The sequence below is a fragment of the Equus caballus genome, chromosome 7 (genome assembly GCF_041296265.1).
Source record: "Equus caballus isolate H_3958 breed thoroughbred chromosome 7, TB-T2T, whole genome shotgun sequence".
NCBI lineage: Eukaryota > Metazoa > Chordata > Mammalia > Perissodactyla > Equidae > Equus > Equus caballus.
Genome location: NC_091690.1, coordinates 46,509,631 through 46,535,906, shown reverse-complemented (window position 1 = coordinate 46,535,906; position 26,276 = coordinate 46,509,631). Strand labels below are relative to the sequence as shown.

Below are 26,276 nucleotides of genomic sequence, written 5' to 3'. Positions count from 1 at the left end.
TCCCCGGGGTCTCGGGGCGACCACCTCGGAATTCAGCCCGCCGCGCCGCCCGCCATGCGGCGCTGCCCGGCCTGTCGCTCAGTTCTCGGCTCCCGCCCCGCGCTTTGCTGTAACCGTCGCTTCCTTCGGTTTCCACAGCGACGCCGCCAAGGGCGGGGCATGGGGCGCGCGGCTCGCAGGCCCATTTCTGATTGGTGGGTGGCCGAGCTCCTTCTGCCCGCACTCCGCCCCCTGCGTGGATCCCCCGAGCTGATTGGCCAGGCCCGTGATGAGAGCGGCTAGTCCTTGCTCAGACTGCCCCGCGGGGCGGGGCGAAGGTAGGCGCCGCGCCTGCTGATTGGCTGGTGGGCGAGCGCGGCAGGGAGGGGCGGGGCAGGCGTGGAGCCGCGGGTAGTCTCGCGCGGCCGTCGCGAGCGCTGGAGGATCTTTGGTACCTTGTTGCGCGCAGGTCGGCAGCAGGAGCCGTGGCCGCTGTTTGACGGAGCCATGAAGCACTACGAGGTAGGAGTCGAGGAAACGGAGACCGAGGGGCCGACGCAGAGCCATTCATTTTTGTTTTTGGCGGAACCACGCGACCCCCCCCCCCCCCAGCTTTCTTGTCCTGTGCCCCGAAGGGAAGAGCCGGGCGACGCAGGCGCAGTGCGCGCGCGTTGGGTTCCTGGGCCGCTAGTGAGTCGCAGTGCGCATGTGCGAGGGAGGTATTTCTAATTTTGCAGCAGAGGGTGTTTTGGGGGTACCTTTTCTTGGGGTCTCCGCAGGACCTGGGAAGCTTGCAGGTTCCTTGCAGCTTCCCCATAGGGCTGGGTTGTACACTTTGGCAGGGGAGGAGCGAGGGTGCGGAACCCCTGCCTCCGATCCGAGGGTGTCTTGCGCAAACCTTGCGCCCTGCCGCCCCCTCGGCCTTGGGAAGGGGCTGTGCGGTCAGCCCTCTGACGCGACCTTTGGACCTCTTCCCTCTCCCGGGACGTCCCTGAGAGGCTTGGGCGGTGAGGGAGGTGCAGAACCGACCTTGCTTTCTGGTGATGCAAGAGATCATCTCAGCCAGCCACTGCGTGTCGCCGGGGAGGAAGCTCAAGTCCACAGCCACTCTCCATGCCGAAGTCTCCTGACTCCTCTCTTCGGCCTTTTTTTCCCCTTAGAACGAAGTCTTCTGATGCGCTTATCATTTAATTATTGCTGGCTTTTAAGTAACATTAAACGATAAACTAATTTATTAAAGTTAGTAATAATAATTTAGCGACTGCTCACTCCTGCGCTAGGGAGATTCTGTCACGGCTCTAGGAGGGAGGAAACTATCGTTATTCTTCTCCTTTTTGTAGTTGAAGAAACTGTCTCGGAGATGTCAAGTGACTTGTCCAAAGGCCCCCAGCTAGTAAATGCAGAACAGAGAAACTCAGGACTCCAGAGTCCGAGTTGCCTGCCCCTCAGGTGTGCTGGTGGTCCCCATGCTGGTCCCCAAATGAAAATTAGCAGGTCCAGAGATTTCTTGCTTCTTTTTCCTTCCCCAATTTTTAAAACTGTGATAAAGTACACATAAAATTTACCATCTTAACCATCCTTTTTTTTTTTGAGTAAGATTAGCCCTGAGCTAACTGCTGCCAATCCTCCTCTTTTTGCTGAGGAAGACTGGCCCTGAGCTAACATCGTGCCCATCTTCCTCTACTTTATATGTGGGACACCTACCACAGCATGGCTTGCCAAGCGGTACCGTGTCCGCACCCGGGATCCGAACCGGTGAACCCCGGGCCACCCAGAAGCGGAACGTGTGAGCTTAACCGCTGCGCCACTGGGCCGGCCCCCTTTAACCATTCTTGAGTGTACGGTTCGGGGCAGTAAGTACATTCTCATTGTTGGGCAACAGCACCACCATCTGTCTCCAGAACTCTTTTTTTTGATCCTGCCAGAATGAAACTCTGTCTCCATTAAACACTAACTCCCCATTCCCCCTCTGCAGCCACCATTCTACTTTCTGTCTCTGTGAACCTGGCTACATCACGTACCTCATATGAGTGAACGGAGACAATTCTTTTTATTCACAAGTTGAATACCCCTACTTCTGCCCGCTTTATTATTATTATTTTTGGCAGTTTGCCCCGAATCTTTTGAAGCCTTTAACTCAGAAGTCCTTGGTCATTTTTGACGTGGTCCCAAGAATGAGGAGGTAGGAGTCAGTGATCTCTCATGCCCTATTCAACTTTATGATTATAGAACGAAGCTCTTCTCACAGAGTTTTCCCTCTTAAACCCCTTGTGTGACCCTGGAGAAAAAGCCGCATTCAGTTTGAAAGATGCGGGATGGAGGGTCCACATGGCATTTTGCAAAATGGAGTTAGTTTACTTTTGCTAGTTAGCGGGCAGATAAATTAGGCCTCTGAGGATCCCTGGGGTGTGCACTTTTGTTCCTGAAGCCGGGCACAGCCTGGGGCCCTTGGCCTGAACTGGAGGACGTGCTCTGCCGCACTCAAAGCTTTCCCTCCCAGGAGGAAGGAGAGCTTCAGACTCCGTGTTCACGGTGACCTTGGAGAAAACAAGTAAACTGTAATTTACTCTGTTCTCCGCTTTCATTCTCTGCTAACGTTGGCCAAGTGCCCACGGAGGTGCTAGCTGCAGAGCTCCTGTCTGAGAGGAGCAGTGCTCTCCCAGCCCAGCTTGCATGGCACGCACATTCATTTGACTCCAAATGTTTGTTGCAGATCAATAAAAATGCCAGACATGCTTTCACTCACATTTAACAAACAGTTTGAGAAAAGGTTTCAATTATCCACATCAAAGAATACATTTCTATTGGGACTAAGTCTGTCTTTCCACCCCCAAGTGACCCCCAGTCCCCTGAGAGATTAGCCTCCCTCAGTAGACCTTTGTGGCTCTGGCAGAGCCTCGGAGATTAGGAATTGCAATTTACAAGTGATAGAAATGATGTTCAGAAAGGTGCAGGGCTCGCTCAGTGTCACACACATTACAGCGAAGTAATGAGGGCTGATGTTACGGTGGGTAGGATTCCAGCGGGAGGGAGGTTTGTTGTTTTGATAGCAGTTTGCTGTCACTGCCAATCTCCTTTCTGTGATCTCAGAGGAAAAGTTGTCCTTTGAGTAGCCTAATTGAGATGAATCAGCCACCTTGGGCTGTGCCTGAAGCCGGCTTCTTGGAATGATGGAACAGGCCTTGGATCGTCAGAGGATGGCTTATCCTGCTTATCCTGGCCTACAGGATTTTTTTTTCTCTTGCTCTTTTTGCCTTTGCAGATGTGAGGTCAAAGTAATGATCCTTTAGCAACTGGAAAAGCAGCAACTACATCTTGTAAATGAGCCTGTTAATTCCTGGGAAGGTCGGTCCCTCTCGGCCTCCTTGAGCCCAGGTCCCTGTGCATTTCCTGCAGCCAGGTACTCAGAGGCGAGGAGGCCTCATCTTCTTGGAGTCCCCACTACCTTCATGTAGGATCTTCCATTCCCCCTACAGGGCCACTCTATCGTTGCCTGTCTTGGGAACAGTCCTAGACCAACACAGAACCTTGCCACAAACAAGGTTTGCTTCAGTTTCCCCCACAGTAATACATATGTAACAGTTCTGGAAGGAGAATTCAGATCAAGAGGCACTTGTTTAGAGCCAGGAAACTGGGTTGGAAGGTGAAAATTAAGGAGAAAGTAGACTCATGTGTCTTCGTGTCACGGGTGTGTGGGCTTTGGCCAGGCCTGGGCTGAGTCCTGGCTCTGCCACTCACTCATTGGGTGACTCTGGGCAGGTTACTCAGCCTCTCTGAGCCTGTCTGTGGCTGCTCCTTGGAGCGAAACCCATTTAATTGTGACAGCAAAGGCCAATATTAAAAAAAGGAATCTAATGAAGAGTAAAATGTAAATATCTGTTAAACCTGGGAGGCGGGGTCCTAGGTGTCTCCTATTTCCTGTACTTTTGTCTTCTGAATTCGTGTGACCTTTTGAACTAGAAGGTGAACGATACTGAGGGTCTTCCTGGCCACCAGCCCTGTTGTAATGTGTGGGTCTCTCACTTTTGCGTGTTAAGCAGGGGCCTGTTCGTGGGAAGGGGCGGTGTTCTAAGGTGGAGACTGCGTGAGCTCTTCACTCCCCTGCCCTCTGCCCCTGCGGGGAACAGGCCTTCCGAAGATGCTTTTGGGATTGATTTTGCATTTGCAGACAGGATGGGACCTCGGTTGTGACCTCTTCCTGGGCTCTCTCTTTTTTTTCTCTTTAAGTCTAGGAGGAAAGAAGTTCCAGGAAACCAACTGGCTTTTGTTTTTTTGCAGGGAAAGATTTGCCTTGAGCTAACATCTATTGCTAGTTTTCCTCTTTTTTTTTTTCCCTCCCTAAAGCCCCAGTGCATGGTTGTCTATCTAGTTGTAGGCCTTCCAGTTCTTCTATGTGAGCCACCACCACATCATGGCAACTGACGGGTGGTGGTGTTCCGCAGCCGGAACATGAAACCCAGGCTGCCGAAGCAGTGAGAGCGCCGAACTTTAACCACTAGGCCATCAGCGCTGGCTATCTTGGGCTCTCCCTTTGTTGCTGGGTAATAATCAAAGTAGGGACAGTTCACATTTATTGTGTCCTTCTAAAAGCCCTGAAAGGTGGGTAGTGTTTGTCCCTCCATTTTGTGGATAAGAACCCGAGGCTCAGAAAGGTGAAGGCACTGGCCCAAGGTCACCTTGTGATGGAGACGGCAGCCAGAGCCACACGATGTGAGCACAATGATGCTGGTGGTGCCTAGTGGTTATTGAGCCTCGTGAGCACCTGAACAGGTGGGCAGAGTATTACTTCTACTTTACAGATAGGGAAACTGAGGCTCAGAGAAGTAAATTAAGTTGCTTAGCGTCACAGAGCCTTGGTCCCCGGCTTGCCCGTCTCCCGTTTCTGTCCCTGCTGCTGATTCCCTACTGATGCTGCCCTGAGGCAGCTGGTGGCCGAGCTGCTGGCCGCTGCGCTGTTCCAAGAACATGGCATCCTTGGAGGGAGGGTGGGAGACGCTCCGTGGGACGTGTGGACTGCCAGCAGAGGGTCTCCCTCTGCCCTACGTTGGCTGGACCGCCGTGCAGAGTTGTGAGAGCTCGACTGGGACTGGGGAGCCTTGACAGCTTGGTGAGCTTTACGAAGACTTTGCTTGTGCTGGCACCTCAGGCCAAGAGCCTGCGGGGGGTCCTCAGGCCTGCCAACTTCCTGCAGGCTTTGTGCTCTGATTCAAACTGGCAGGTTCTCCTGGTGAGCCCCTCCCTCTGCCTCCCACTGCGGGTCCTGGTGTAGCTCCATACTTCAGCCTCTCTTTTGCTGTGGCCCGCAGATTCTCAGAACTCCGGGGCTCGATGAGCTGTAGAACTCTTCTGGTTTGACTTTTGCACTCTGCACATGAGGGGCCTGACACCCCGAGAGGAGGGCCTTTCCCAGGGCCACACAGCCAGTCCCTTTAGGTTGGACAATCTTGCCTGGGGAGACAGCAAAGCCCACAGGCTTTGGGTCAGAGTTGGGTTCAAATCCTTAACTGCCTGGTAAAAGTGTGGAGCCTTTGGGCAGGCTCTGTAACCTCTCCAAGCCTGGCTTCTCGTCCATAAAATGGGGGTCAGGGGTGTGCCAGGGCTGGCTTGTGTGGGCGCTGATTGCACAGACCTTCCCAACTCTGCGTTCGGGGACATAAGGTTGAGCTTGAAATCGGCCATGCCAAGGTGTTGACACTCTGGAAAGGGGCAACTGCTCCGGTCAGGCCCCGCCCCTGACTGGTAGGGATATTGGTCCCTACCTCACAGAGTTATCGCGTCAAGGCATGGCTCTGCTGAGCGTTAGATGAGCAGAGACTGGAATGCACTCAGCTCCGAGCCAGGCACCGCACAGCAGCTAGCATTTAACCCCTTCTGCTGAGCTGCTTGTCCTGGTGCCCAGGTGAGGGGGCGGGGCTGAGGCCGAGGTGAGGAGGCGGGGCCGAGGTGGAGGGGGTGGGGCCAAGGCAGAGGGGGCGGGGCCGAAGTGGAGGAGGCTGGTTTGAGGTGGAGGGGGCGGGGCCAAGGCAGAGGGGGCGGGGCCGAAGTGGAGGAGGCCTGGCTGAGGTGGAGGGGGCGGGGCCGAAGCGGAGGAGGCTGGGTTGAGGTGGAGGGGGCGGGGCCAAGGCAGAGGGGGCGGGGCCGAAGTGGAGGAGGCCTGGCTGAGGTGGAGGGGGCGGGGCCAAGGCAGAGGGGGCGGGGCAGAAGTGGAGGAGGCCGGGCTGAGGTGGAGGGGGCGGGGCCAAGGCACAGGGGGCGGGGCCGAAGTGGAGGAGGCCCCCTGAGGTGGAGGGGGCGGGGCCGAAATGGAGGAGGTCGGGCTGAGGTGGAGGGGGCGGGGCTGAGGCGAGGGAGGCAGGACGGAGGCGGGGCCAGGTGGGCGCGGGGTGGGGAGCTGTTGGAGCCGCGCTGGCGCAGGGCTGCGGCGGAGGGGTGCCCCAAGCCCGGCAGAGCCTCTTGAATAACCGGTTCCTGGGGAGAAAGGAGGGTGGAGGGTTGCTAGCCCTGAGTGGGCCCCGCGCTTCGAAGGGACTTGCGCCTCTGGGAAGGGTGCGTTTGGTCGGGAACCCCTGCCGTTGCCCTGTGAGGCGCCGCTGGGTGAGGAGGGCCAGAGGCCTTGGGCTGGCTGGTGAGGCTCAGGCTCGGTCCTAACACCCTCTTGCTGACACTGACAGTGGCAGCTGAGAATGTTTTAATGCCTGGGGACAGCAGAGCATCGTGATAATAGTAAAGCCACTGGTAATGTCGTGCTTACTAAGTGCTTTTTTGTCTGTTAGCTCATTTAATTCTTACGATTAACCTGTGCAGTAGGTGTTCTTCTCATCCCTGTTTGACAGATGGGGAAACTAGGGCACAGAAAAGTGAAGCGACGTGCCCGTGGTCACACAGCGAGTGGGTGGCAGAACCCAGATTCTGCTAGACCCCAAGTGGGCTTCACTGTGGGTGGGCCCAGGGGATTGTGGAAACTGAGGAAAGAATGAAGCATGTGGTCGTCAAGGACGTGGCCTTTGGAGGCCGCCAGGTCTGCCTTGGGCCGGATGCTTAACCTGCTTGAGCTTCGGTGTTTCTCACCCACAAAGCCGGGATGAAGACGCCTGTCTCACAGTGCCACTGGGGAGTGTGACGCGCCCAGCGCACTTCCTGGCCCGCAGTCAAGGTACGAAGAAGCGTTGGGTGACAGGACCAGTCATTAGGCAGGTAAGGACGGCTCTGCATCAGTGAAGCTGTCTGGGATGCTGTCTGCTTGTGGCCCCTTTTGAAGGCCTCACAGCTTGCCAACGAGGAAGGCCCGTCAGGCTCCTGGAGATGGAGTCTCAGAAGATGCAGGGAGAAGCCCAGACGCCAGCGATCAGTTCTGACACAAGGTCACACACGTTGAAGTCACACTGTGGGATGATCGGCTCTCGCCTTCTCTGTGGCATCGGTGGCGAAGTGAAAGCACACTCGGAACCCGATTTTAACTTCCTGTGATGAAGAATCATGCCAGGAAGCAGGTGCTCATAGAGGGCCTCCGGCTCAGAGTGTGTCCATTTCTGTTCCTCCCCTCCTGGCCCTGTTCCACAGCCGGCAGCAGCCAGAGCACTTCTTCCACACACGTGGGAGGATCTGAGCGCTGCGTGGCTCAAACCCTCCCTCAGAGGCTTCTTGTGTCCTTTGTTCCCTGCTTTCCTCATCACGATGCTCTGTCTTTATCTCCTCCAACACCCACAGCCACGACCCTGCCCTGCCCACATGCTGTTCCCTCATCCAGGAGTGCTCTTGCCTCTGATTTCCCCCTGCCTGGCCCCTGGTTCTTGAGAGCTCAGCCTCAGTGTCACACAGAGAGGCCTTCCTCACCGTCCCATCTGGAGCACGCCCCGCCCCATCCCCCAGCGCCCGGCCTGACTCAGGCGGTGACTGCCTTTTCATTTGGGGACCTGATGGTCTGGCTGCCTGGTCAGCTGGTGAGCTCTGTGAGGGCAGGCACTCTGTGTCCTTTCCTGCAGCTTCCCCAGCATCGCCACTGCCCCCTTGTGGAGTGAATGGATGAATGGACGCATCTTCCCCCTGGGGTCAGGCTCACAGGAAGCGCAAGGGTGAGTGGGGGCCCTGGATGAGTCCAGTGTCTCAGTGTTGGGTTGAGGGACCCCATCCTTATCGGTCCTGACCGAGGGAAGCCACTTCTTAGGGCCCCTTGGCCAGACTGCTGGCGTCTTCCCCATGGTCTCACTCTTCCTCGAACTTGGGCTGTGCTGAGCCGGGAGTTGCCCGCCGCCCATCACTGGATAGGTGGCCGGCGGGTTTTGCTGTCCTGGGCTCTGCTCTCAGTTTCCCAGTTTGTCACTTATGCAGTGGTTCGTTGGTTTCAGCGTGTGTTTTTCTCTAGATGTGTCTATGCCATGAGTGCTGGGATGAGCTGACTGCAGCCTCTGCCCTCCGGGTCTCACCTCTGGCTGAGGCCTGAAGGAGGGGGTTTGCAGGGTGGGGAGTGAGCAGCAGGCGCTGACCCTGGAGGGTCGGCTGGTTGTCCCCCATCAGAGCTGAGGCCAGCCGGGCAGGGCTTTGTAACCACCCGGACACCTGGGGACTTTATCTGGAGGTGATGCAACGCCCTTTTCTGTTGATTTTACCTAAAAGTGTAGCTTCCCCAGGGTGGTTTATTTTCAAGTCCTTGGGGGACCCTCGCGGTGTGCGTGTGTTACGTAAACACGAGGGGTAATTGTTCTTTATTATGGACAAGCGAGCTGTGGATGGTGTTTCAGGCTCACCCGCCCCCGGTCCTGTGGTCCCTTAGAGATGGGCCACGAGCCTTTCCCAGCCCTCCGAGGGATAAAGGGCTCTCAGTAGCTCGCGGGGACTGGCAGGCTGGCACAGCCCCATCCCTGTTCCTGCTCGAACCAGGGTCTTATGTAAGCCGAGCTGCGGGCCACTCGGCCAGCCGTGGAGACGGCAGGGTTTGTGCCGACTCCTGGGTCCTCCAAATTCTTTTTTTCCCTTTTAAAGGGATTGAGGAGCACGGGCGGGGGCCATGCCAGTTGTGTGGTGGGGCCTGTGGGAACAGCGCCTGTCCTCAGGGTGGGGGTGAGTCTGCCAAGTTCACCGGGCGGGGGTTTAACACTGGCCCTGGGGCTCATGGAGCATCAGGAAGCCGCTGACCTTGAGGGGTCACTGCTGAGCCTCCAGTCTTCTTGTGAGGAGAAGCTGTTCCCGGGTCACCTCAAGAAGCTAACTCAGGAGGGGGCCTTGGGGCAGCGAAAGGCCTGTCAGAATTCTCGGGGAGGTGTGTGTGGTCTGAAACAGCACACTGTTGACTACGACTTGCTCCAGAGAGCACAGTCCAACGCAGTCCACTGGCTGGGGTGGGGGACCCACCAGGGACAGGGCTGGGGTTGGACCGGAGCCCCTGTGCTAAATACCAGTGCTGGGAGGGTTTTGGGAGAGGCCACTCTGCTCCTCCCAGCTGGGCATCCCGCCATTCAGGTCTCAGCTCGCCTGCCACCTCCTCCGCGAGGCTCCCTCTGACCCCCAGGCCCCAGTCGTCACCGTCACCTTTCCTGTGTTGGTTCTCCATGGTGCACAGCGCTTCCCACCTGCCATTGATATGTTTGTGTGTATGAACTCCTGGCTGTCCCCTGTCACCGTGGGCCCTGGCGGGGCTCAACGGATGCTGTGGGAGAGTGACTGTGTGCCTGTCTGTCCGGGACCCACAAACAGAGGAGGCACGGGGGGCGCAGGTTGTGAGCCGCATCATGGATCCCTGGACAGGCCTCCTAGCCTGAGGAGGGACAGGGGAAGTGGAGAGGAAGGAGCGGGGGCGCGCCTGCTCGCAGCCGGCCGCCCAGCCGTCCCCGCCTCTTCTGCTGTGAAGCCGGCAGGTCATGGCTCACCTTTGGTACTTTGGAGTTTGGCTATTCTTTTTTTCTTTCCCTTTGACCCAAAGTTACCTGAACTCTGAGTTTTCATGTGAGGATGAGAGGTGACCCCATGGGAGGTGCTAGGCCATGATCAGCTGGCCCCTGGAATCCTTCCTGCTGGGCCCCCGAGGGTCCCTGCCAGCTCTTTGGCCTCAGTGGAGGGCCCCAGGCAGGTGCCCCACTGGGCCTGGGCACGCATGCTGGGCAGGGAGAGGGCACAGCCAGGACATCCACATCAGACCCTGGCTTCTCTCTCTCGCTTCGCTTCACTCCCTGACCCGAGGGGCAAAGCGGAGCCAGCAGACGCGGGGGCCTCAGCTGCAGAGCCGCCCGCAGGGAGCACTGCCCGTGGGAGGACAGCTGAGGGCGTCGTCCGGGCCCTCCACAGCCAGAGCCTGGCACTGCCTCTGAGTTCACCTTTCCCTTTCCCTTTGTGGCAAGCCTGTTGAACATTCCAGAAGCCTGCACCCCTCAGCTCCAATCCTCTTCCACTTGTTCCTTCTCTTCTCCTCTCCTCCCACGACGTGCACATTCTCCCCTCGGTGTTGTTACGTTCCTTGAGTGGGGTGCACCTTGCGATGGATAGATGTATCTTATGTTGACATGTGCAGCTTCTCCTGAATCGGCAGCCTCGAGTCAGTGGTGCCTCAGGACCCAGGGGTGAGGGTGTCTTTTTCACCAGTTGCCGCCTGTGTGCCTGAGCCCAGCCTCTGCGGTCTATGGCCTGGCTTGTCTCCGAGACTCCCTGCTGTCTCTGCTTCCAAGCTTGCCCCAGCAGTGAGAGGATCCTTCTCAAAACCGACCAGGTTGTGGCATTCAGCAACTTCCCAAAGTGCTTGTCTTGGCTTCTGCTCCAGCCGCCTCCTCAGCTCCTTGCTCTGAGTCCACTCTGCTCCAGCCTCCACGTTCCTGAGCCCTGCCAGGCTCTGTGCTGCCTCAGGGCCTTTGCACTTCCCTCAGGGAGCCTCCTGCAGGCCCTCACTTTGGCTTAAGTCGCACTTCCTTAGAAAGGTCTGCCTTGACCATCTCCTGTGGCCCCTGGGCTCGCTGCCCTGCTTTCTTTTTTTCATGGCTTCACTGCCTCTTGACCTTGTGTCCCCTGAGCTTGGGCAGGTTTGGTGTGGAGTCACGGCGTCTCTCGGCCATGCTCACCGCTGTATCAGCACCTGGGACACTGCTCAGCACGCTGCTGGCACACATGGGTCTTTCTGTTCGTCCCTGAGCCCGGCACCTAGCACGGGCCGGCACATCCAGGGGCTCAGTAAGCGTTTGCTGAGTGCACAAATGAGGACTCGCCATCAGCAGAGCAGGTGCTGGAGGCTCTGGAGTGCCTGGACGGCTGAGCCCTCGGCAGTCTCCGTGAGCAGACACACTCTTGCTCTGCTTCCAGGGCCGCGTGGGTTCCTGGCCTGGGCCTGCTGGCCCCCGGGTGCAGGGAGTGGGCTCGGCATGTGGGAGGCAGCCATGGCCACCCACGGGCAGAGCCCACTGGCTCACCCTGACCTACTAGAAGGTTCCCTGGCTTGGTCGGAGCTCCTCTGGTCCATGTAGGTCCTTGGGACACGGGCAGCCCTTGGGGCTGAGGCTGGACTGGGGGTTGGGGCCTGGATCTCCCTGTGACCGGGTGGCGCCCACCATGCCCCTGGGCCCTTGAGGACCTGCGTGGGGCTGAGAGAGTGAGCGACGCCTGCCCGGCACCGGGCCACAAGGCTTCGCCATCGGAGAAACAGTGGAGGGGCCTCACGGCTCGTCGGCTGGGACATCCTCACAGACGTCGCTGATGCTGATTCAGTGCGACGCTTTCGGCGTGTGTGACTCCGGGGGATCTCGCAGAGCCGGGACTGTCTGCTTCAACAAAGCCGTTGCTTCTCATCTGCTGATTCATGTGAATGCAACTCCTCAGTGTTTACATTAAGAAAGGGAAGGACGAGTGTCAGAATTAAAGCCTTGTCTCGTTCTGGCAGTGAGAGGCAGTCCCCTTGGAGACAGGAGGTAACTGGGGAGAAGGGCGTGTCAGTCCCGCCGGGAGAGGCCGTGGCGCGACCTCTTCCTGCGGCGAATGCTCAGTAGCCACGCTGGGTCCCTTTATGCTGCCGACACTCTCGGGCTGTGTCTGTGACGTGCGTTCTGCTGACGGCGTGATGGTAACTCGTCCTGCAGGACTGCTGTTCTCTTTATACTTAGAGCCTCAGGTCGTGGAAATGTGTTTTATGTTTTGGTGTTTTACTTATTTTACTTATTTACTTTTCATGGAAATGTTTTTAAAGAATTTATTTTTCCTTTTTCTCCCTAAAGCTCCCTGGTACATAGTTGTGTATTTTATTTTTTTTAATTTATTTTATTTTTTTTTAAAGATTTTATTTTTTCCTTTTTCTCCCCAAAGCCCCCCGGTACCTAGTTGTATATTCTTCGTTGTGGGTCCTTCTAGTTGTGGTATGTGGGACGCTGCCTCAGCGTGGTTTGATGAGCAGTGCCGTGTCCGCGGTCCGCGCCCAGGATTTGAACCAACGAAACACTGGGCCGCCTGCAGTGGAGTGTGCGAACTTAACCACTCAGCCACGGGACCAGCCCCATAGTTGTGTATTTTAGTTGTGGGTCCTTCTAGTTGTGGCATGTGGGACGCTGCCTCAGCATGGCTTGGCGAGCGGTGCCATGTCTGCGCCCAGGATCTGAACCAGTGAAACCCTGGGCCGCTGCAGCAGAGCGCGTGAACTCAACCACTCGGCCATGGGGCCAGCCCCATGGAAATGTTTTTAAAAAATTAAATTCCAATTTAATTAGGAGGATAGGATGCCCAGTAATAACCTTCGATCACGAGCATGTATTAGGATAAGATCCTGTGGGGGTGGCGGGGAGAACAGGAGCAGAATTCAACTTCCAGGCAAAAAGGGAGCAGATGTTAAGGAACTTGTTTATAGCTTTTTTTTTTTAAAGATTGGCACCTGAGCTAACAACTGTTGCCAATCTTCTTCTTTTTTCTGCTTTGTCTTCCCAAATCCCCCCAGTACATAGTGGTGTCTTTGGGTTGTGGGTCATTCTAGTTGTGGCATGTGGGACGCCACCTCAGTGTGGCCTGACGAGCCGTGCCGTGTCCGCGCCCAGGATCCGAACGGGCAAAACCCGGGCTCCCGAGCGCGCGAACTCAACCACTGGGCCACGGGGCTGGCCTGGCTTTTTTTTTAAAGGATGTTGGTAGGTATCAAATTACTGAAGTGTTTAGACTCACTCGCTGGATTTCATAGAGCCCCGTGAATGTTTATATGAGGTTTACAATACTACAGTGGGCCAGAAGTGACATCTTTTGCAACTGTTCAAGCCTTGGTAAAAAATATTAGATATCAACTTAAAGTGTGGGGGCGGGGATCCAGGAAGGGCACTGAGTCTGCCTGCTTCAGGACGTTTCCCTCTGCTTCGGGGCGGGGCATGCGGGGCTGGGAGGAGTGGCTTCTCTGTGAGCTGGGTCTCTCCGTGGGGATGTGTAAGGGGCATTTCACACTTCACCTGTCAAAGCCGTGCCCTGTGTGCCCCCTCGCCTCGTCCCTCCGGGTCAGTGGCAGGTCCAGGCCTCTCCTCCCTCGGGCCCGGGCTCTCTGCCTTGGCTTTCCTCTCATGCCCCGTGTCCAGCACTCTCTGCCTTCAGAGGGCATCTGGGAGTGAGCCCCCCTCGTCAGCCCCACACGGACTCTGTCGGGGAAGGGCTGCGTGATAAGCATCCTAGGGGTTGGCACCACACGGCCTCTGCGACACCTTCCCAGCCCGGGTTGTGCAAGATGTGCCCACGTGGTCGTCAGCCAGCAAGCTGCGAGTCCCAGCTCAGCTCTGCATATGGATGCTGAAATGTGGATTTTACATCACTTCCACGTGTGGTGAAGGAGGCTTCTTTTGATTTTTTTTGGACCATTTAAAAATGTAAAATCCTTGGGGCCAGCCCAGTGGCGCAGTGGTTAAGTGCACACGTTCCACTTCATCGGCCCGGGGTTTGTCCGTTCGGATCCCGGGTGCGGACATGGCACCACTTGTCAAGCCATGCTGTGGTAGGTGTCCCACATAGAAAGTAGAGGAAGATGGGCACGGATGTTAGCTCAGGGCCAGTCTTCCTCAACAAAAAGAGGAGGATTGGCAGATGTTAGCTCAGGGCTGATCTTCCTCAAGAAAAGAAAAAAGAAAATCCCTCTTAGCTTGTACAGAAACAGGCCATGGACCAGAATGCGCCTGTGGGCTACTGTTCGCTGACTCCTTGGGCTACACTGTCTTTCATCTTGATGGAATTATTCCCATAGCTTCTTATTGGACTCCCTGCTTCCACACTTACCCCCTACAGTCCAGAGGCATCCCTTAAGAACCTAAGTCTGGTCACGTTCCTGCTCTGTCCAGAACCCTCCATGGCTCCTACCTCACTTGGAGTCGAAGCCAGAGTCCTTACCCGCCCTCGAGACCGTGCATGACCTGTCCATTCCCTGCCCTCATCTCCTTCCACTCCTGCCTTGCTAGCTCTCTCTGGCCATGCAGGTCTCTGCTCTGTTGCTTGAGCACACCACGTGTGCTGTACCCCAGGACCTTTGCACAGTCCATTCCTTTGCCAGGATGCTCTCTCAGATCTCTGAACTGCTCTTTCCTTCACCGCCTTCAGGGCTAGTTCACCCTCCCCTCAGGGGGCTTTTTTTTTTTTTTGAGGAAGATGAGCCCTGAGCTAACATCTCCTGCCAATCCTCCTCTTTTTGCTGAGGAAGACTGGCCCTGAGCTAACATCTGTGCGCATCTTCCTCCACTTCATACATGGGACGCCTACCACAGCATGGCGCGCCAAGCGGTGCCATGTCCGCACCGGGGATCCGAACCGGTGAACCCCGGGCCGCGGAAGCAGAATGTGTGCACTTAACTGCTGTGCCATTGGGCCAGTCCCAGGGGGCCTTTCTTGACCCCTTTACGTGAGCTGCCAGTCCCCCTTCACCTGCCACTCGCTGTCCCCTTTTCCTGCTTTGCTTTATCTTCTGTGTAACCATGGATTTTACTGCCTCTCTTCCCCCGCTAACACGTCCCGTGGGCCCGGATTCTGTCTGTCCCTCCCAGGCTGAATCCACAGCCCTGGGGGGCCCCGCACGGCAGTCCGCGTGGGCCTGAGAGGGCGCCTCAGCTTCCCTGTCTGCAGAGGGCAATTCACAGTAGGCAGATGAGTCGTGGCCTGGCCGCGCCGCGTGTCTGCGCGCTGAGCAGGCGGGAGGCCTTTGTCCTGCTGTGTGTCTAAGGCCGGCCGCGGGGGTCCAGCCCGGGCTGTCTGCAGGTGGAGCCCTGGGCGCCGTTGTCCGGCGGCTGCTGGGCCTGGAGGAGCTCCTCCTGTGGCTCTTCTGGTCTCGAGCCCACACGGCCTTCCTGCCCAGAGGCGTGGGACCCGATGTGGTCTCCAGCCTCCACCTGGCCGGGGCTGCAGGGGGCAGCTCCAGGCCATCCTGAGGGGCCTGGGCCTGGGAATTGAGGGCGAGTGTCGAGGCAGCCCTGGGGGGGCACTCAGCTCTGGGGCCCCACCGTGTCCCTGGCTGGCGCCTTGTCCTCCCCAGCCTCGGCCTCCTTGCCTGTAGAGCGGGTACCCGGCAGTGTGGGATGGGGCTCACCCCCAGCCTGGGGAGGGGTGGCCCAGGGGTGGCCGAGGCCCCTGGGAGGTGGAGGGTCTGGGGGTCAGTCGTGGTCAGGGCTTTCGGCTTCCGAAGGACAGGAGCCTGTTGAGGGGGCGCTGACCTCCAGCTGGCGCCGGGGCTCTGCAGCGGGGTCTCTGGGCGGGCGGGGCCCACGGGACAGCCGTTGGGTCCTCCTGCAACTTCCCGCCCGCTGGATGGAGACCCAGGGTGCAGGCAGGGGAGGCGGGCCCTCAGGGTTGGGGAGCCTCCGTGGCCCTGCTTCTCCAGGCCATGCGTGGTTGTAGCCTGCGGCAGCAAAACCTGCAGGCAGCGTTGCAACAGCTGCTGACCCCGCCTGGGCCCTCGGCAAGGCGTCAGGAGGTGCCAGCCTTTGTCCAGCTGGGTCCTGGGCCAAGGGAGGCCTCCGCGGGAAGGAGCCGCCCACCCTCGGCCCCCTGCCGGCAGCCCCAGGTCAGGGGTTGGGGGGGCACGGTCACAGCATCTGCACCTCCCGAGGCCAGTGTGCCAGCCAGGGGTCAGCGGGGTGGCTGGCGGCCAGTTCTCTGTTAGCTCAGGGCCCTGAGGTGCCAAGCAGGGCCCGGGCCGAGCAGGCGGGGCGGTGCCCCTGCTTCTGAGCCCGGCTCCCAGGGCCCCCAACAGGGGGTGGGGCGGTGAGCCTGCAGTAGATGGCGTGGCGCAGTCCTCGGGGTATGGGGCCCTGCCTGACAGATGTGACCTGTGGTGGCCCCTCCACAGGGACAGCCCGCAGCTGCCCTGGGCGGGATGGCGCCCCTGCAGTAGCCCAGGGAGGTACGTGGGCTGCAGGCGCCAGGGGCTCCTGGTCAAAGACCCAGGCCCGAGACCCAGAGTCCGTGCCATGTTGGTCCAGCAAACCGTTCCTCTTGGGCCTTCTGTGGTTGCAGCAACCAACCCTGGGCCCCCCGAGCGCCCGAAGAATTTCCTCCAAGGCTGGAAGCTGCCTGCTGCACGGGCCTCTGCCAGCTTCTGGCTCCGGGTCCCAATACCTGGGGACATTGGTGTTTAGACCGCTTCTCATTTGGCCAGCGGGGGCCTGGGAGGGTGGCCAGCGGGTTACAGCCCTTCCCAGCCTGGGTGACGTTCGTCCCCGCCTTGGCACTTTGGGGAGGCTGGCGCAACCACCCTGGGCACCTCGGAGAAATGGGGTCAGGAGCCGAGGCCACTGGGGAAGGAGGCATTTCTGGGCGAGCAGGTGCGGCCTGTGCTGGCCGCCTGCCACCGAGCCCGAGGTCTTCTCACCGCCCTGGCAGGAGCAGTGTGACTGTGACTCTGAGGCTTCTGGAAAGTGGAAGGCAGGGGGCCGAAAGTGCTGAGCGGGGGGTGGGGGGCGGGGTTGGGGGCGCTCAGGCCACGGCATCTGTGCAGGGTGGGCCGGTCTCCATCCTCTGGGCGCCCTCCTCTGCCGGGCCCTCTGGGCCTTTGCCACGGGGTGGGGGCGCCCACGGCGGGCCCTGGAGGCCACAGCCCCAGGCGTATTCCCGCAGGCCCCCCCGCCCCGCATGCGGTGCCGGTTGAAGGGCCCTCTCTTTCGGGCAGACCCCCGGGGCGCCGAGAGCCTGCTGCAGCAGGGGTTGCCTGGCGCGAGCCTCATGGGGCCCCCCAGAGCTGTGCTGTCAGGGGGCGCCCCCGAGGCCAGTGTGGGGGCCTCCCAGGGGCACAGGCGCATGGGTGTCCGGGCTCAGGTGGTTACTGTGGTGCGACCTGGGTGTGCCCCTCACCCTTGAACTGGGTGCGCCCCTTACCCTTGACCTGGGCTTCCTCCTCTGAAATGGAGCTGACGGCCATGGGGATGGAAGGAGAGCTCCAGGCCAGCTGTTCCCATCCATCCCCCCTGGGCAGGTCCTGTCCTAGGACTCGTGCAAGTTCCAGGCGCAGAAGCAGAGGTGATGAAGGGACCTGCCCTCCAGGCCGACCTCAGGCCGGTGCCTGCCCCTTGTCCCGAGGGGCCCCGGGATGTGGCCCCCCAAGAGGCCAGATTCTCCGTCACAGACAGGAGGGATCAGGGAGCACCTGCTGGTCATGTTTGTAAAGATGGGGAAAACTGAGGCTCCAGAAGGGCCGGTGCCTGGGCTCCGTGCCTGCCTGTCCCACCGCCCTCCTCCCTCCTGGGGCTCAGGTCAGAACCCCTGCCTCCCCGCTCTTCTCCCCTCACACCCAAACCATCAGCAGATCCTGTTGCCTCCACTTCACAGCCTGCCCGGAATTCCCCCTCTTCACCCCTCCATGGCTGCCTCCCTGCTCTGGCCCCCATCGTCACTCCGCTCTAGTCTCCCAATTCCCAGAGGGCGCCCGTGAGCACCTGAGTCAGGTCCCATCCGTCCTCTGCTCAGGAAACCTTTGTGCCTCCCACCCCACTCTGAGGAAAAGCCAGAGTTCTCCTCATGCCCACAAGACCCTGCATGACCTGCCCCCATCACCTCCCCATCTTCGTGTCCTCCCACTCTCCCCCTCGCTCTCTCTGTTCCGGCCACACTTGTCTCCGTCCTGCTCCTCAAACACACCAGGCACAGTCCAGCCTCAGGCCTTTGCACTGCTGTTCCCTCTGCCTGGAACGCTTTTGCCCCAGATGTGGCTGTGGCTTGTTCTCTCACTTCCCACGGCCTTTGCTCAGGTGCCCGTTCCTCAGGGAGGCCTTCCCTGGCCACTCTGTCTACAATGGCCATTCTCTCCCCAGTGACCTTCCACCCCCCCCGTTTTCTCCACAACTCTTGGTGACAGAACAGGCCCCTGTTGTCCCCCGTCCCTGCTCCCTCCCCTGGTGCACAGGCTGGAGTGCAGACCCTTGAGGGCAGGGGCTTGCTCTGTTCCCTGCAGGCCGGGCTGGGGTGGGAGGGAGGCTGGGGTGGGAGGGAGGCGGGTGGATGGAGGGAGGAAGCGTGCATGGAGAGGCCTCCTCCTGGTGAGGGGCAGCGCGGAGCCAGTGCTCGCTCCCTGGGGCCGCTGCTGACCCCATCCTGTACCGCGTGGGCTGCTTGATGGCAGCCTGAACTCTTGAAGCCGGCGGGGGCGCAGCCCGCTGCCACGAGGGGGCAGTGGCGAGCGGGGCAGCCCGCTGCGCCCCCACCAGCTCGCACGTGTCCTGCTATTGTTAGGCTTGACTCACTGTCCGCAGGGGGAGGGCCACCACCACCACCTCCTGACCTTGGGCCCCTTCGTGGTCAGGACCAGGACTTGGGAAGAAGGGCCTGGCACCCACGCGTCTGCCAGTGCTGTTTCACTAGTATTGGTCTCATAATATTTCTTCTTTATAAGATTTTTTCCAGGTGGAGCGTGTTTATGTGCTTTTTTGGGTGGTGGTTATTCTCATCTCTGAAGTCTTACAGTAACCCTGTGAGATGTCAGGTGGGGGCAGCCCACTTAGTAGATGAGGAAAGGGAGGCTCAGAGAGGTTGGGTAACTTCTCCAGGGCCACACAGTCAGGAAATAGGTGAGTCTTTTTGACCTCAGGGCCTGGGGAATGTGAGCAAGCTGAGGAGGCCCTGGAGCCCTCCTTGCAAGGGAGTTGGTGCCCCTATGGCACCACATTTAAGGGCCCAGGCCACCTGGAGCCCCTTCTGTGTTGGGATTGCTGGTGAAGAAGGACCGCGAGCTCCCCCAGAACCGGAGCTGGGTCGCTCGCTGACCCTTTCCTCAGTGAGCAGTGCCCTAGTCTGGGAGGAGGGTCTGGTGGCCAGAGTTCTGGGCCCCCTGGGCTCACAGAGCTGGGCGTGCGTTCTGGGCCTCACAGAGGCTTCCCCAGAGTGAGGCCCCGGCCTGGAGAGGGACAGCCGCTGGCAGCTCCTGTGGGGAGTGTGGGGAAGGAGGAGCCAGGGAGGGGCTGTGGCCCAGACTGGGGGCGGGAGGGGCTGGGGGCTGCCCTGCAGACGCCGGGAAGCTGGGTGCCTCACGCAGGTGGTCACTGAGCACGGCTCCTGGCCCGGCTCTCTCGGGTGCTGGGAAATGGCCAAGGACAGGATGGTCCCGCTGTCGGGAGCTGAGGTCCAGTGAGAGGCAGTTGGGAAACGTTGGGGTCGCTGTTGTAAGTCACGGTCAGGAAGGGCCTTGCTGAGAGGTCCTTTGAAGGTCTGAGGAGGTGAGGGGGAGCCCCGTGGGGTCTGGGGGAGAGCCTTCCAGGCAGGGAGAACAGCATGTGCAAAGGCCCTGAGCCTCTCCTGTGGCTGCATAAGTGCTCTGCTTTTCTGGCGCTCTGGCCTTCTCGTCTGCCAGATGGGGCTATCGCCTCCCTGGGGCTCTGGGCACTGGCACTCACTTGGAACAGGTGTTTGGAAAACGGGCGCCCCGTTCCTGCTGTGCTCCCTCCATCTGCCACATCTGCATTTCCACGAAGACAGGGAAGACGTGGGCCTGGTGCTCCCTTCGGGCTGGGGAAGGCTGCAGCCTGACACCCTCCTGCAGGGCAGCTCCCTTCCCGCCCTGCCCCCATGCTGCCACGACTTGCTGTTGGCTGGGCCTGGGAGTCCGGGCTTCTGGGTGAGAATTCCTCCCAGGCCAGTGGAACTGTCTGTGCAGAGCCACCCTCCTGTGTCCCAGGCCAGGGCTCCTGCCTGGTCCCAGTCCTCTGTGTCCATTGCGCCGGAGGCCCGGGGCCACACCCCCTGCCTGTGGACCTCAGGCCTCTCCATCCACCCATTGAACATACTGCCCCTCTAGCCCCTTCCCTCGTGGGCGCGCGCAGGAGGGCCCTCCACTCCTCCCGCCCCCTCGGCTGCCTCCCCTGGGGACTGGGCCCCCAGGGCCTGCTGCCTCCCCTTCTGTGCTCAGGGCTCCTGCCTTGGCTTTGCTCAGCAGCCGCTGCACCCTCTGACCTCTGTCCTGGGCCCTATGAGGTTGTGTGTGTGCAGGAGGTGTGCTGGGGCACCTAGCAGGGCGTGGGGGTGACGTGGGGTAGGGAGGGGTGCAGTGGAGGGGAGCCCCAGGGACTGAGGAGCCTGCGGATCCCGCCCTGGGACCATCTCTTAATGGGTAATTGGCACCTGTTTATCAGGTCCCCTTTTAAAACATAATTCATCAAGGTGAAATTCACATAACATAAAATTAACCCTTTAAAAGTGAACAGCTCAGCGGCATTGGGTACATTCACAGTGTCATGCAAGCACCACTTCTGTCTAGTTCCAGAACATTCCATCACCCCAAAAGGAGCCCAGGTCCTTCTTAGCAACACTCCCCTCCCCCAGCCCTGGCAGCCACAGTCTGCCTTCTGTCTTGGCCTGTTATGGATATTTCACATAAACACGTGACCCTTTGTGTCTGACTTCTTTCACCTAGTGTAATTTTTCCCCCACTTAGCATATCTCTTATTTAACTTTTTATTTTGAAATGCAGAGGACAAGGAATTGCAAAAATTGTATGGAGAGATCCTGGGTACCCCCATAGGGCCTTTCAGACATCTCTGGGGCGAAGATGGCTGCCGGGTCCCGGGATTTGGGGGCAGGAAATGGGAAATGAGGACTGATCCTGCTGTGGTGGCTGAGCTGGGGCACCCCCACCCTGGCAGGTTGGCCCTGGGTGCTGCCCCGTGGGCGGGCGGGCTTACCTGGTGAGGGCGCCGGCCGCTCCTCTCCCTCCGATCAGCTCCTCTCCTCTCCGGCCAGGCGGGCTTGGCTGCGGGCAGCAGCCCTGGGAGCACGGCCCCTCTCCTGCTGCCCTGGCCTCTGCCCGCAGCGTCGGCCCGGCCCGCCCGGCTGCTCCCTCCTTCCTTCCCTCCAGGCGGCCGGGCTGGTGTGTGCGGAGGCTCGGGTTTCAGCCTCCCAGCAGCTGGCCCTGCCACGCGAGAGGGGTGGCGGTATTTTAGGCGGTTGTGTGGTTCAGCAGGAACTCGGAGGCTCCTCTCCCGGGAGGCGCAGGCTGGCTTCCTGCAGGCCACGCGGGCTCCGAAGGCATGTGGTCCTGCTCGCGGGGACCCAGGAGCTATTAATATTCCTGCAGCCATAGGCAGGCCCTGGGCTGCCTGGACCTGCTCTCCTAGCCCTTTGGGGCACATGCCTTGGAGCCCCGCCCTCTCCCACGAGGCCCCTGGTGGGGCCAGATGCTCTGGGCCATAGGGCCAGCTCCCTCTTTCTGGCTTCTCTGCCTGGCCTTGTCATCCCTGTGGCTCCTAGGGTTCAGTCACCTGCCCCCCAGCTGACAGTGGGCCCGCTCCTGTGCCCCCGTTCACGGTGTGGGGTGGGCCAGCAGAGATGTGCTGACGGGCCTGCTCGCTGCAGCCACCTGCTGGCCAGCGGGAGAGTTGGGGTCTGAACCCAGGCCTCTGCCCTCACTTCTGTCGCAGCACCATGGGCCTGCCCATGCCTGTGCTCACGCCTGAGGTTTTGGGGCACTTCCATGTGTCTGGCACCACACCAGGGCCTCACTCCGGTCATCTCACATGATCCTGGCCGCCTGGCAGGGTGCACACCTTCCTCCCTCCCTGCCCCCTGGCTGAGGACCAGAGAGGTGACTTAGTCCCCTGTGCTCCCACCATATCCCTGCCTCTCCCACTGTCCTCTGGGGGCTCTGGCTGTGGGAGACCTATCTGCCTGGGTGCTGGGTGGGTGGGCCGGGGTCCGGCCCTGGGTTTCGTGTCCTGTTCCTCTTTCCCAAGCTGTCTCTGACTGAGGGCCCCAGGGGCTCTGGGCGTGGGAAGGGTCTTCAGTATCTGCTGCCCAGAGGCCAGCTTGGGGTCAGACCTGGCCCTGCCTGCTGTGGCCCCACGGCCCCTGCTGCCCAGCCCCGCATGAGCTTTCAGGCCTCAGGAGCTCTGAGGCCTCGGGCTGTGGGCCGCACCTCCTCTCACCTGCTTGGAGGAGGCTCACATCCCCCTGCTGCTCCTTCCCTCCCAGTGCAGCCCCTCTGCACCCCTACTGTCCGGACACTGCCTGGGGGCTCAGGGAGAGAGGGTGGCCAGGTTCTTCTCTCAGGGCCTCGCTGGCCTGGCCCGTGTGCTTGGGGTTTGGGGGCCTCAGGGCCCAGGCGAGCGTGCTGTGTTGGGCTGACAGGAAATGAGTGGAGGGGGAGGAAGGAGCCGAGGCCTCACGGGCTGAGGCTGGGGTGCCTGCTGGGCACTTGCCGGTTTCCCGGGCCGTTGCACACTTAGTGGCTCTGCACCGGGAACTCCGGAGTCTGTCCCCTCCCTGGGAACACAGATGCACAAGCAAGGGGATCCCGAGTGGCTCTTACAGCTCAGGAGGGGAAACGGATGATCCGGCTTGTGGATTCTCCGAATAGCTGGGCTTTCTCCAGGCCCTGTGAGCTCTGCTGGCCGGACTGTGGTGCCGGGCCTGTGCTGCCCGCTGGCCTCTCGCCCTCCTGCCAGCAACTGGCCCTGCCCCCCACCGGGAGGGGGCTGGGGAGCCCTCACGCCCGCCTCTGGGCATCTCCCTGTGCCCGGGGCTGCTGGGGGCCATGCCACTGGAAAACTTCAGTTTCAGGGTGACCCAGCCCCCGGGGGGCTGCCCATGCCCCCGCAGTGGTCTGTGGCCTGGCTCCTGGGGGGCTTGGTCTGGGGCAGTTTTATATTTAGCTGGGCCATGGCTGCTGGGCCACTCGAGTTACATCTGCACAGAGGCTGCAGTGCCAGGGCAGGCGCGGGCTCCTTTCCAGCACCGCGGCAGAATTTGATCGCGCCCGCCGGCCCAGAGCCGCTCGCGTGGGGCGGTCCTTGGTGGGGGCTGACGGCCGGCAGCTGGGGTGCTGGCTGCGACGGGCAGAGCGGGGTGCCATGGACCTGAGCATGAGCGTGGTGACCCGGGAGGCCAGCCAGGGCCTTGGCCCTGGCCTCAATGGCCTCCCCCGGCCCGCACCCCCCAAAGTGGCCAAGAAGCCTAAAAAGGCCGTTCTCTTCTTTGAGGTGGAGATTCTGGATGCGAAGACGCGGGAGAAGCTGTGTTTCCTGGACAAGGTAGCGTCGTGGTGCTGGCTGCATGGGGCTAGGGGTGCTGGGCCGGGACCCACTCCTTCCGGGGGCTCCTGCCCCGAGGGAGAGGGCAGTGCCCCTCCAACTGGTATCATGATGCCCCACCCCTGCCCCTCGGGTGCATGAGGGGCACAGGCCCCGGGCCTGCCCCAGCCAGGCGGCTACCCCTGGCCCTGGGTGTGGCTGGGAGCTGGCCCCCCTGTGCCAGTGGAGACGAGGCAGCCTCCGTGGACCCCGCAGAGCCTTGTGTCTGGGAAGGAGGCTGGCTCTGAGACCTGCCCTGCCGACGCCTGGCCACGGGAAGGGCTTGTTCCATCCCAGGCTGTGGGTGGAGAGGGGAGGCAGAGACGCAGGCCGGCTTCCCGTGCTCAAACCGCCTCCCAGCCAGGCCGGGGCGTCCTGGCTGCCTGGTACAACTGGGCCCTCAGGCCCCAGGTCGTCCCATTCTGGCAGGGCCCTTGCTCTTCTCTGCTATGCGGGTGGGGGGCCTGGACTCCAAACTCCCTCCTGTGGCAGCTGCCCAGGCCCCTGGTCCATCCCCCCAGGAGGGATCCTGGATCAGGGGTCTGGGCTCCCCCCAGGGCTGACGTCTCTGCGGCCTGTGCTTCCCCCAGGTGGAGCCCCAGGCCACCATTGCTGAGATCAAGAACCTCTTCACCAAGAGCCGTGAGTCCAGGGCCCAGCCCACTGCCCCCTGCGACCCCTCTGGGCAGGGCCTCTCCCAGGGCCTGCAGAGATGCCCCCAGAGTGGCCCACTTCCCTGGGGCAGGCGCCCCTGTGTGGCCATTGGCAGGAACGCCCTTGCTGGCCTTCGGCAGGACAGCACCCGCCTCTGCCCTCCTCTTCCTGGCTGTGTCCTGGAGCCACACGGGCCTCAGAGGCCTTGTCCAGGGGTGGGTGGAGCTGTGTGGTCCCTGGGCCCTGCCAGGGGGTGCGCTGTGACACCCCGCTTTCCCCGCAGATCCGCAGTGGTACCCTGCCCGCCAGTCCCTCCGCCTGGACCCCAGTGAGTACAGCTGTCCCTCGGCCGTCCTGGGTGGCTGTGGGCGAAGGCCTGGGTAGCCCCTGAGCCCTGGCCTGTGCCTCCACAGAGGGCAAGTCCCTGAAGGATGAGGATGTCCTGCAGAAGCTGCCTGTGGGCACCACGGCCACACTCTACTTCCGGGACCTGGGGGCCCAGATCAGCTGGGTGACGGTGAGTCCTGAACTCGCCCACGGCCTCATCTGCCATCAGCCACACTGGGTGACCCCTGTCCCCACGCCCACAGGTCTTCCTGACAGAGTACGCGGGGCCCCTCTTCATCTATCTGCTCTTCTACTTCCGGGTGCCCTTCATCTATGGCCACAGATATGACTTCACGTCAAGCCGGCACACGGTGGTGCAGTGAGTGGGGTCAGTTGGGGGGCGGAGGGAGGAGGGGGTCTGCTGGGCAGCCCAGCTGAACCGGCTGCCCCCCCCAGCCTGGCCTGCATCTGCCACTCATTTCACTACGTCAAGCGCCTGCTGGAGACACTCTTCGTGCACCGCTTCTCCCACGGCACCATGCCCTTGCGCAACATCTTCAAGGTGAGCGCCCTGGCCGCCCACCCCACGCTCCAAAGGGCCACCCGCTGGCCCCAGGCCCCGCCCTCCACCCCCACCTGTCCCGTTCCCTTTCAGAACTGCACTTACTACTGGGGCTTCGCTGCGTGGATGGCCTATTACATCAACCACCCTCTCTACACGCCCCCCAGTAAGTGGCCTCCACCCTGCTCCCCAGGAGCCACCCCTCCCCACCCACAGGCTCTCCCCTCACCATTACCCCTCTGCTTCCCCTCCAGCCTACGGGGCTCAGCAGGTTAAACTGGCGCTCGCCATCTTTGTGGTAAGGAGGCTGGGGCGGATGAGGGGCGGGGAGTATCTGGGGGCTCCAGACTGACCCTGCTCCTCTGACAGATCTGCCAGCTTGGCAACTTCTCCATCCACATGGCCCTGCGCGACCTGCGGCCAGCTGGTGAGTGGCCTGTGGGGGGGGTGGGTCGGGCTGGGCAGGCTGTGCTGGGGGCTCTCACTCACCCTCCCCGTCCTGCCCACCAGGGTCCAAGACCAGGAAGATCCCATACCCCACCAAGAACCCCTTCACGTGGCTCTTCCTGCTGGTGTCCTGCCCCAACTACACTTATGAGGTGAGAGTCTGCCTGCTCCCCTCCTGGGCCTGGGGTCCCCTGTGGAGGGGCAGCTGCTTTTGTGGTTTGAACATGGAACTCGGAAGACGCAGAGCCTGTGGCCTCTGTGGGGCTGGGAGGTGTGTCAGGCTGGGCACGTGGCTGTCAGCGGCAGCTTCATCGCCTTTATTCGAGGCCTTGGCTTTCGGTCCCCACCCCTCACGTGTAAAGTGAGGGTTGGGGGAGCTGCCCGCCTGCCCGCCCTCACCTGCTGCTCTGCCCACAGGTGGGGTCCTGGATCGGCTTTGCCATCATGACTCAGTGTCTCCCAGGTGAGCGGCTCCCCTCCCTCAGCGGGCCCTGCCTGTCTCGGCTGCGCGCAGCCATCGCTCACACCCCTGCTCTGCTCCACAGTGGCCCTCTTCTCCCTGGTGGGCTTCACCCAGATGACCATCTGGGCCAAGGGCAAGCACCGCAGCTACCTGAAGGAGTTCCGCGACTACCCGCCCCTGCGCATGCCCATCATCCCCTTCCTGCTCTGAGCTGCTCGCCTGCCTGCTGGCCTGGCCACACCGGGCTTGCCCCAACTGCCGTGTCCTCTGGGGAGGACAGGGGGCCACCGCCCTCCAGTGCTGGAATAAATGCTGCCCGCCCTGCGGCACTGGACTCTGGCTCTGTGTGCTCCTTTCGGGGGGTGGGGACTGGCGACCGCAGGGAGAG

At 60.7% G+C, this 26,276-nt stretch overlaps 1 protein-coding gene and 1 long non-coding RNA gene across 3 annotated transcripts; one reads left to right on the top strand and one right to left on the bottom strand.

Moving 5' to 3' along the window:
• The first annotated feature begins 352 nt into the window (after positions 1-352).
• TECR (trans-2,3-enoyl-CoA reductase) lies at positions 353-26,222 on the top strand. 2 transcript variants are annotated; one of them, XM_005611839.4, is made up of 14 exons: positions 360-501; positions 7,962-8,051; positions 23,346-23,396; positions 24,026-24,077; positions 24,373-24,417; positions 24,503-24,606; positions 24,680-24,795; positions 24,873-24,978; positions 25,072-25,144; positions 25,233-25,276; positions 25,348-25,405; positions 25,489-25,577; positions 25,843-25,888; positions 25,971-26,222. In XM_005611839.4, exons 2-14 carry the CDS (start codon positions 7,998-8,000, stop codon positions 26,096-26,098), a joined length of 966 nt encoding a protein of 321 aa, XP_005611896.1. In that variant the 5' UTR covers positions 360-501; positions 7,962-7,997; the 3' UTR covers positions 26,099-26,222. The 2 variants fall into 2 exon arrangements, with proteins under 2 accessions (XP_001498421.1, XP_005611896.1); XM_001498371.7 differs by lacking the exon at positions 7,962-8,051 and having other exon boundaries at positions 353-501.
• Positions 2,713-21,402, bottom strand: LOC138925133 (uncharacterized). The gene is made up of 2 exons (XR_011440923.1): positions 21,054-21,402; positions 2,713-5,427 (listed from the first exon to the last, which is right to left on the bottom strand). It is a non-coding gene; the product is annotated as an uncharacterized lncRNA (long non-coding RNA).
• Positions 26,223-26,276: the final 54 nt, after the last annotated feature.

Coding starts and splice junctions, on each gene's coding strand:
- TECR (XM_005611839.4), top strand. CDS start 7,998: ATGGATGAATGGACGCATCTTCCCCCTGGGGTCAGGCTCACAGGAAGC. Junction 24,078..24,372: donor GAACCTCTTCACCAAGAGCC/GTGAGTCCAGGG, acceptor CTTTCCCCGCAG/ATCCGCAGTGGTACCCTGCC. Junction 25,277..25,347: donor TGGCGCTCGCCATCTTTGTG/GTAAGGAGGCTG, acceptor CTCCTCTGACAG/ATCTGCCAGCTTGGCAACTT.